The sequence below is a fragment of the Mustela lutreola genome, chromosome 15, assembly GCF_030435805.1.
Source record: "Mustela lutreola isolate mMusLut2 chromosome 15, mMusLut2.pri, whole genome shotgun sequence".
Taxonomy (NCBI): domain Eukaryota; kingdom Metazoa; phylum Chordata; class Mammalia; order Carnivora; family Mustelidae; genus Mustela; species Mustela lutreola.
In genome coordinates this window covers 37,439,447-37,449,294 of record NC_081304.1, presented here as the reverse complement: position 1 = coordinate 37,449,294, position 9,848 = coordinate 37,439,447, and the positions used below count along the sequence as shown (strand labels likewise).

Sequence of the window (9,848 nt, the reverse complement as noted above, 5' to 3'; positions counted from 1 at the left end):
TTTGAGGAGTAAAGGAATGATGTAGGTGGAAAGTTTCAGGACACGCGCCCACTCGGGGCGGGGTGGGTCCCAGCTCTCGCTGATTCTCCCAGCAGCCCTGCTGATGCCCCGTGATCCCTGCTTTCTCTGAGAACCTGCTCCATCCCCCACTCTAACCACAGGATTCCTCTAGAGCCGGCAGTGCATGCTGTCAAAACCGCAGCACCTCACCCTGGCCACAGCAAAGCTCCATCAGTAAATATTCGGAAGTTCCTCCTATGTGCCAGGCACTATTACAGGCCTGAAGAGAGAACAATATGGAGGCTCCGAACATGCTGGTGGGGGGACGGGTGACAGGTGACAAACATGCAAATCCACGGTAGGTCAGATGGTGATAAATACCAGGGAGAAAAGGAAAGCATTAAGGGAGATGGGACAGTGGGTGGCATTTTATGTGAGCTTGTCAATGGAAAGCCTCACTGATGTGGTGATATTTGGACAGAGGCATGAGGGTAATGAGGAAGCAGGCATTGCAGGTATGGGGGCGGGGAGGGTGTGCAGGCAGAGGGAACAGCCAGTGCGAAACCTCCAGACAGGAGCTAGGGTATGAGGCAGAGGGGACATGGACACCCAGATCAGGCAGCACTTTTCTTTAACTTTTGGAGATAATTTCCTTTCAATTATTTTCAAAAGGCATCAGGACCGTGATTATTGTGTCCATTTCGTGGATGAGGGAACAAGAAAACTGAGGTGGGCAGGAAGCCTCTCTATCTCCCGCTATAGACCTCTCCGTAGGGTCCATTGGGTGTCCTGGCAAAGTGGCAGCTGATCTTCCCCAGGGGGAGAGAGCAAGACAGAAGCCAGTGTCTTCACTGCCCAGCCTGGAAAGTCATGCTGTCATTTCTACGATATCCCATCGGTCACCCAGGTCAGCCTTACATGGGAGGGCACTGTATTGGAACACGAATTCCAGGAGTCAGGGGCCATGGGAAACCTTTCTAGAGGCTGGTTATCCCTGTACAGAAGGGCTAGTTGTTTTTTCATGTATGCTAATAAAATCCCATTATGTTCAGGTAGTGGAGCTACCTGAACTGGAGCTTTCTTGAAATGTGGGAAAGTGGGCCCAGCCCCAGAAGAGGAACCCTGATTGTTCAAGTCAGTCATGGCAGAGCTAAGATTGAAGTTTCTGCTGAGGCTTCAAGACACAGTAGAGGCAGCAAACCCAAAAAGGAGTAAGACTGTATGCACTCTTAATTGAGGCATTATCCAAAAGCTGCCACTTGATCCTCATATTTCTCTCCCACTAGACTCTGTCAAGAGTTAGGCTGTTGCAGAGCAAGAGACAGTTTGCAGAGAATTGCAGCTGTGCTGTGGGTCTTGTGGCAGGCCACAGAATGGCCCCCACAGAGAGCTGTGTCCTCATGCCCAGAAACTGTGGATGTCCCCTTAGAGGGCCAAAGGGACTGTGCAGATAATCCAGATTGTCAAGGCTGACATGAAATGTAATCACAAGTGTGGGGCAGAGGGTGGCCTGACTGCAGAAGTAGGAGAGATGTGCCGGTCAAGCAGAGATCAAGGGGGTCGCAAGCCAGCCACTCTGCAGCCTCTGGAAGCTGGAAGAAGCAAGGAGCAGATAATCCCATGGAGTCTCCAGAAAGAACCAGCCCTGCCAGCGCCTCGATCTTAGTCCTGTAAGAATCATTTCAGACTTCTGACCTTCAGAACTGCAAAAAAATGACTGTTTTTTTTTAAATTTTATTTATTTATTTGACAGAGATCACAAGCAGGCAGAGAGGCAGGCAGAGAGAGAGGAGGAAGCAGGCTCCCTGACGAGCAGAGAGCCCGATGCGGGGCTCGATCCCAGGACCCTGGGATCACGACCTGAGCAGAGGCTCAGGAAGGCAGAGGCTTTAACCCACCATCCAGGTGCCCTGTGGGTTTTTTAAAAAAAAATTAATATTTTACTTATTTGACAGAGAGAGAGAGCACAAGCAGCAGGAGCGGTAGAGGGAGAAGGAGAAGCAGGCTCCCCACTGAGAAGGGAGTCAGGCAGGAGGCTTCATCCTAGGACCCTGAGATCAAGACCTGAGCTGAAGGCAGACGATTAACCGACTGAGCCGCAACATGGGGAGAAGCAGAGAGAGGGGCTTCAGTGGGACCAGTCAGAGAACCAGACGTTTATCGCCCGTCACTAGGGAGACTCAATGAACTGAAGTCTGTCTGACTCCTGTGTGGGAGACGGAAAATGCAAACTCTGGGCCTGCTAGCTGCTCCATGCTGGGGACCAAGGAGAGGGCTGCGCTGGAATCAGCAAGCAGTCTCCTCAGAGCCGGAACAGAGGATGGGTGAGTGCTTCCTGTGTGCCGCTCCGCCAAGGGAGGGGTCAACTGAGGGGAAGACCTCAGTAGAGGGGAAGCTGGCAGTGGACCAGCGGATTCCTGAGGGTGCAGGGGGATGAGTGACCCCCAGAACCCAGTGTGTCCCCCTAGATCCAAGAGACTCCCTGGATGAGGGCAGGAAAGGCAAACAGCAGTGGTGGGTCAGCTGAGAAGGAAGGAGAGGCAGAGCAAGAGGGAGGGAGGAGCACGAGCACGTCTTCTGCCTGTCACCCCATCACACTGCGGCCACCTGTCATGGCAAGCCCCCGCTGGGGGGAGAGGTAACATTATATCAGCTTTCGGTGACCACAGTGCCCACTTCTCCGTGGCCTAACAGTTCTCTGAACAATTCACAAGACCTGTCTGAGTTGTCCTCCAGGGACAAGGGAAGGAAGCTTTCTTCCCCTTGAGCAGGTTTAAAGGGACTATAGGAGGCAAAAAAAAAAAAAAAAAAAAAAAAAAAAAAAAAAAAAAAAATTATTTTATAACTATACTCCCTGAGGCCTACTTGACCAAAGGTATTAATTACAACCAGGCCAGGTCAATCTTGGCCCTCCTGTCTCTTTTCTCAAATGGCTTAGGATGGGTGCGTGCCTCAGTTCTGGCCAGTTGAGGCTCAAAGAGAAGCCTGCTGGAAGGGTTCTGAGAAGTCCTGGCCCTGAGGAACCTTTCTTTCTGTTTTGGTCGTGATTGCTCCAGGCCAGGATGCTTGGAGCTGCAGCAGCCGTTTTGCAACCAAGAAGAGAGGCAAAGAAGGCAGAGGGGAAAGATGAGAAGATGCCTGGATCCCTCATAACCTCATCCCGCCGCTGAGCCAACCCTGGAGCCCCCCACTTCTGACTTCTTTTCTTTTTAAAAAAGATTTTATTTATTTGACAGAGATCACAAGTAGGCAGAGAGGCAGGCAGAGAGAGAGAGAAGGAAGCAGGCTCCCTGCTGAGCAGAGAGCCCGATGCAGGGCTTGATGCCAGGACCCTGAGATCATGACCTGAACCGAAGGCAGAGACTTAACTCACTGAGCCACCCAGGCACCCCCCACCTCTGACTTCTTAAGTGAACTCATACCTTTTAGGAGGCTTAAGCCATTATTAGTCAGGCACTCTGATATTCCACCAACTATATACATCCTAACATAATGTTCAAAGGGCAAAAGATATGTGTGTGTGTGTATTGTGTGTGTATATATATATATATATACACACACACACATCTATATATCCCCACTTGGGCGGCCCTAATATCCCACCTTATTGGATATTTCCTTTTGTAACTTATTTTTATTGCTCAACTAGAATGAATACAGCATCTCTGTGTTATACCTGGTCATTACAAGTTAATGAGTTATGTATACTACTAGTTTACACGTTAAAAATCTAAAAAAGTACAAAAATTACAGCTTTTGGGGCATCTGGGTAGCTCAGTAGGTTAAGCATCTGACTCTTGATCTCAGCTCAAGTCTTGATCTCAGCATCGTGAGTTCAAGGCCACGCTGGTCGTGGAGCCCACTTTAAAAAACATTAGAGCTTTACTTTTGACAAATGATCTCATTTTGTCCTCTAGATTTCTGTGAATGGCAGGAAATAATGCATGTGCTAGCCGATAAAATGTAGCTCATTCTTTTCTGGACTTAAGCAGTTTCCTTTGGACACAGCTCCAATCAAGTTTGAATTCATACTCATCAGCAGTACAACTTCTCCCCTTTCAAGGGGTCTTCCAAGGTGGCATCTGAGAGCAGGAGGCACGCTTCTGTTCCTGGTGTAGTGGGACTACCTGTTGTGCTGCTTTCACTACAGACCGTATTACCACTCTGTGATCAATTTTTCATGTGGCTTTATGCTGGTATTTGTTTGTTATGACAATCCAACTTTTTAGGAAGTTCCCACAAAACCCAAAATACCCCTGAGAAGAGTGAATGGGGAAAAAAAAAAAAAACCCACACAACAACCCAACAACAATGAGTGGACACCCTAAGGATTATAAAGGGCTTCTGGGCAGAACCAAGTGGGAGAGGCAGGATGAAATGAATGACCAGACTAGAGGAATCTCCTTTTGTGTTTCTTGGTGGGATGCCCCCTAAAACCACTACCTAGCCTCAGTGGTTTGGAGGTGCCTGGGGCACCAGGGACATTGAATCTTAGTTAGTGACTCAAGAAGGTCATTCCATTCCTGGTGCCAGTGGCCAGGGGTGGCACCCACAGTGGCTTCTCAATTGGGGCGTTTCTGTGGTGGGATCTTGGCTGTGTTCACAATCCGTCTAGAGGGCCTGTCCAATTGCCAAGCCCTCTGGCCATTCTGCAAGCTACCACTATTCTTTCTCATTTAATTAGCCAGAGTGAGCTTTAGAATTTTGCCATCTAGAGCCACAGTGGTTCTTTTAGTAAATGTAAGGAGAATAGGTTTACGGGGAGATAATTCTCCATGGGTCTTTTGCAATTCTGCTTTGTCTCACAAATAGAGGCGCTGACTTTTCAAGGGTGTTTAACAGAGTGAACACTCTTGGAGGAGAGTGATGGCCTCTCTTTCTGGAGCAAAGTTCAGACTTTGGTGCTGCCCGTTACAGAAGATTTGGGTTCCTAAGCTCAGAGCTTCTTTGGTGATCTAGATCCCCGCATGTGCAGGCATTCACAGGCCCGTCCCCAAGGCACCCAGGGGACAAGGGGCAGGCTGTACCGACAGGAACAGGCTGCTGCTGTACCATGAGGAATCCAGTCTTTTGTCTCTGACCCAGGAGCCTCATGTTTTTGGCACACCCTGGACACTCCGGCAAGCAAACTTGCTAGCATGCAAGAGGAGTCAAGTTCAGACCCCTCCAGTTCTTGACAGGGTGAACCCCCTGTGACTAGCAGATTCCCAAGAGCTACTCTATGCTCCTTGTTCTATATGCCACCCACCAGCTTCCCCCAAACTGGGAGACCCCACTCCCCTTCAACCTCAGACTTGGATGGAAACCAAGTCATTTTTCCCTGTCAGACGGAGGCTCTCCAGAGCTGAGTTTGCATCCTCTGAGCCCTCAGCCTACTCCTGTCTCTGACAACACACACCTCTGAGAAGGCCTGGAAAATAAGTTCTGTTTCCAAGGCCCCGTGATTTTATTCCCCCCCCCCCGCACTCCAATTCTCACACAGACACATACATGACATTCAGGAGCTACACCCAACTCTTGCTTGGGTCCTGCTTCCTACTGGACTTGGAGGCATTTCCTCGGCTTCTCAGAGCTAAGGCAATGAGCTGGAAGTAAGGGGCGTGGGGAGCCAGGGAGAGGAAGGATAGAGAGAAGACAGAAAGGGGAGGAGAGAACATAATGATACAAGTAAACATAATGCTTGGAGGGCTTTCTGTGGGCCAGGTAAAGTCTGGTACTGTGTGACTGTCTCTGATTTACAGATGAAGAGACTGAGGGTCAGACAACATGCTGAAGGTCACATAGCTCTTATATTTATATGGCAAAGCTGGGATTTGAACCCAGTCTACTGGCAGCTAAAGTCACCCCTTTCTCTCCTTTAATCCCTTGCCAAGAGGGAAGGTAGGGGAGGCACCTGGGTTTCAAGTGCTCTTGGAGGTTCTAAAAAAGGCAGCTATTCCTGGATAGAACCCTAAGGGCAAGTGAAGTTCCAGCCCCACCCCTTGTGATCCAACAGAGACCCTAGAGGTCAGATAAAGCTCCATGTGTTCTGGGAACTCTGTCTCATCCCAGTCCCTGATCGGAGAAGAGGGCAGCACAGCCTTAGGAAGAATGGATAAGCATGGTGAGTGGGGCTGGAGATGGGCTGGAGACTGAGGACAGGACCATTGACTCCTGTCAAGTGTGGCTGCAAAGCCAGTGTGGACCAGCTCATCCATCACCATGACGACCCCAGAGAAGAAGTCCAGCTTTTTCTCCGTTACTTGTACAAGCCCTCTCCTCTCTCTTTCCTGAATATTCCTGACATCTTCTCCATCATCTTCATCTGCTGTCTTCTCTGGCAGGGACTGCTGTGACAACGCCTAAGTGGGTGTCTTTGTCCTGTAGAGAGACTATCCTAAAACATAGCTCTGAGCATGGCCCTCCATCAGAATGCTCAGGGGCTCCCCACTCTTGAAGGGCAGACTCTGAACTCCATAGCCTAGCACCCAAAGTCCCAACCTTCCTTTCTAACCTCATTTCCTGTTCCCATTTCTCTCAAAAAATTTCCAGCATCCGTTTCTGGCTGTGCACTAAGCCTGCCTTTCACAACCAAAAGTCTCCTTAGTGTGTTTTCTAACAAAAAGTGCCGCAGACCCTGGTTTTTCAGCTTCAGCAACATCGGGAACTGGCAGATTCTTTGAAATGACTTTTTTTGGAAAGCTTTTGGAAATCTTGGATGAAATTCAGAGTCCCCTTGGTTACCTCCCTCCCCCCCACCTGAGGTGGTTGTGAAAATGAAGGGGCACAATGTGTGAAGAATTTCTCACCGTGACTGCATACAGCTGGTGCTCAGTACATGTGAGCTAGAACACTAATTGTATCATGCTCCTTTGTCCCCAGCCTCTTTTAAACAGGATGGGCAGGGACCAACAGGAATTCTCTTGACCTTTCCAGGGCAAACCACAGTGGTGTCTCCCCAGCCCTCATCCCCCTGCTTTTCCGTGGAAGTCTAGCTCCCCAACCCAGCGAAGAGGAGCACAAACACAGAGTGGTTCCAGGAGGGAGGGTAGGAGGTTGCTGAGTGGTGGAGTCCTGCCCGGGAGAGGCCAGGTTACTTCCCATGGCAATCCCACAGCGTCCCGCCTGCCACGATTACTGTTCTGAGTTCCGAAGTTTGTGCTCTACAGAAGGCTGGAGGGACACTGGTGGCTGAAATCCAGCTGGTAACTGGGATAAAGTCTGGAAGAAGAACAAACACCTTTTCCTAACTGGCTCACTCCTAGGACAGCCTTTTCCTAACTGGTCTGCCGGTGGTGGTGGTGGTGGTGTGTGTATGTGTGTGTGTGTGTGTGTGTGTGTGTGTGTGTCTGTGTGTGCACGCGCGCGCGCGCCCCCGCGCGTCTTCCGTGGGTTCTCTCCTCTGAGATGCTGCCGCATCTGGGCTTGCTTAAGGCCAGCCTTGGGCTGGGCACTTGACAGAGACCTGCTACCTGCCTCACAGTCACCCCGGAGATGAGCATTACTTTTACAGATGGGAACACGGAGCTGGACAGAGGCGACGTGACTTGCCCCGAATCCTCAGCGAGGAAGCCTAGAAACCTGGGAAATGGGGGGCAGCCCGGCAGGCCCTGTCTCACCCTGGAAATCACCCTGCACACTCTGTAATCCTCGCTTTGGAATCCTGCTAACCTGGGGCAGTCCGTGCACACTGTCCTTCAGGCACCTGCCTTTTTTGGGGGGTGGGGGGTCGGGCTTTGGCCAGCAGTCGGGGTACCCGGCTCTTAGCGGGGGACAGCGGGCCTGCGCTGACCTCCCCCGCCCGCCCGCCCCGCAGGAGTGAAGACCCCCTTGTGGAAGAAGGAACTGGTGGAGCCGCCGCCCAGCGACGCGGAGGCGGCCGCAGAGGAGGGATCGGAGGAAGGGGAAGAAGAGGAGGACGAGGAGGAGGAGGAGGAGGCGGCAGCGAGGCCGCGGGAGCCGAGTGGGGCGGAGGGCGAGGCGCCGCGCGGGGAGGCGGAGGGCGGCGAGGGCCGCGAGCGAGGCTCGGTGTCCTACTGCCCGCTGCGCCAGGAGTCCAGTACCCAGCAGGTGGCGCTGCTGCGACGCGCGGACAGCGGCTTCTGGGGCTGGCTTGTGCCGCTCGCGCTGCTGGGCGGCCTGGCGGCTCCCGCCGACAGGTAAGGGCGCGCCCCGGCCGAGGCGGGCGGCGGGAGCGGACCGCGCGGGGCACTGAACTTCCCGGCGGGAGGGGACCGCGGGGGGAGGCACCGAGCGTCCGGCGGGAGGGGACGGCGCGGGGCTCTGAGCGACCCGGGCCCCGCGCAGGAAGCGGAGCCTCCCGGAGCCGCCTTGCGTGCTGGAGACGCGGCGCCGGCCGCCTCGCGCGGGGGGCTGTGCGCGCTGCGAGATCCTTTTCTGCAAGAAGTGCAGAAACCTGCACAGCCACCCGGCCTACGTGGCGCACTGCATTCTGGAGCACTCCAGTCCGCGAAAGGCGCGGGCTTCGGGGGGCGCGGGGGCCGCCGGGTGCCCCTGAGCGCGCCCGCCGCCAACCCTGGTGCCCTCCGTCTGCGCCTGACCCCGGCCTCTCCTCCACCACCTCCTCTTCTCCGATGCGGAGCGCTCTCCCTCACACTCCTTAGAATTGCCCCTTCCCAGTACACCTTCTCCAAGCCCGCAGGCCGGCCCACGGTCGCCGCGGGCGTTCCCACCTGTCACCGTGTGCCACCCAAGGCTGAGCCCAATGTCCCCTGGAGCGCCTCCCGAGAGCTCCCCTCCGAGCGGCATCCAGTACCTCCCGCTCGCCTGACACGCATCCCCTGGTGCAGGCTCATATTCATCTCCTGGGTAGTTCAGGTCCTCTGGTCCAGTGGGCAGAGGCGTCGCCTAGAGAAACTAACCCCTGGGTTCCCTCGCGGCTGAGAAACCTGCCCCTGCCTTTCCAACCCCCAATAAAGCCTCTAACAAAATGTCAGAGCCTTGAAGTGGGGCCAAGTGGCTCCCTTGAGGGTGATAAAGACCCTCCTTCGCCTTCCCCAGTGTTCAGGTCAGAGGGAGAAAGGCGGGCAGAGCCCCTCCTCCCTCCACCTCCCCCAAGACAGGGTGGAACAAAGCCCTTGCATCCAAGGGCAGTCAAAGGCCACCCCCCCATCCCCACCCCCTATCGCACAGAGAAGAAAAGGAAGGCAGAGGGCCAGGAATGCCCCTGGGGAGATGAGGGCTGAATCCGGCCAAATCATTCTCCCCTTCCCCTGGAAGCCTGGACTTGCTGAGGTCAGTGTTTGTGCAAATGAGGCACTGGCAGGTGTGTGGGGTGGGGGATGGGGGGCAGGGAGGACAAGAGAACCAGATGCTGAAACGCTGAGACTGGCTGAGGCCGAAGACAAGAGAGGATGGAGAGCTGGTTCCTTCTCCAGGAATCCCAGCTATTCTTGGCCGGCCAGCCAGCTCCTGGAACGCTGCGTGTGTGGCCTGAAGAATGGGGCCATTGTAAGCACCAGGCCTCCCCCAGCCTGCAGGGACCCCAGCGCCTGCAGCAGCACTGCCCTCCAGAGAGGCTCTATCCTCTCCCTGCCACCCCGGCTCCCCAGCTAGCCTGGGGGTGAGGAAGGATGGGATCATTTTGCTTTTTCAGGCCACCTCTCCCCATCACAAGGACTCATAGTCTGTACTTGGCTTAAATGGAAAAGAATGTTGTTCCAGCCTCTCCAGCGTCCGTACCCCACCTGCTCTCACTGGAAACCATTCCAAGGAAGGCTGATGCCTGCTTTGGGGCCCACGAGCTGGGGGCTCCACTTTATTTCAGCCCCCCCCCCCCAAATGGCGCCCAGCAGGCCTGCATCAGTCTCCCTCTTGCTCTGGGTGCTGACCTCCCACTATTACCCCCA

The 9,848-nt window shown here is 53.9% G+C and overlaps 1 protein-coding gene across 1 annotated transcript; it reads left to right on the top strand.

Annotated features, from left to right (window-relative positions):
- Nucleotides 1–5,926: 5,926 nt before the first annotated feature.
- C15H17orf50 (chromosome 15 C17orf50 homolog) lies at nucleotides 5,927–9,831 on the top strand. Its single transcript, XM_059147291.1, has 3 exons — nucleotides 5,927–6,103; nucleotides 7,796–8,138; nucleotides 8,287–9,831. Exons 1-3 carry the CDS (start codon nucleotides 6,022–6,024, stop codon nucleotides 8,495–8,497), a joined length of 636 nt encoding a protein of 211 aa, XP_059003274.1. The 5' UTR covers nucleotides 5,927–6,021; the 3' UTR covers nucleotides 8,498–9,831.
- The last annotated feature ends 17 nt before the right edge of the window (nucleotides 9,832–9,848 follow it).

Bases quoted from the DNA above. Each gene is read 5' to 3' on its own strand.
- C15H17orf50 (XM_059147291.1), top strand. From the start codon at position 6,022: ATGTGTTCTGGGAACTCTGTCTCATCCCAGTCCCTGATCGGAGAAGAG. The intron at 6,104-7,795 runs GTGAGTGGGGCT...CCCGCCCCGCAG, and splicing joins AGGAAGAATGGATAAGCATG to GAGTGAAGACCCCCTTGTGG. The intron at 8,139-8,286 runs GTAAGGGCGCGC...GGCCCCGCGCAG, and splicing joins CTGGCGGCTCCCGCCGACAG to GAAGCGGAGCCTCCCGGAGC.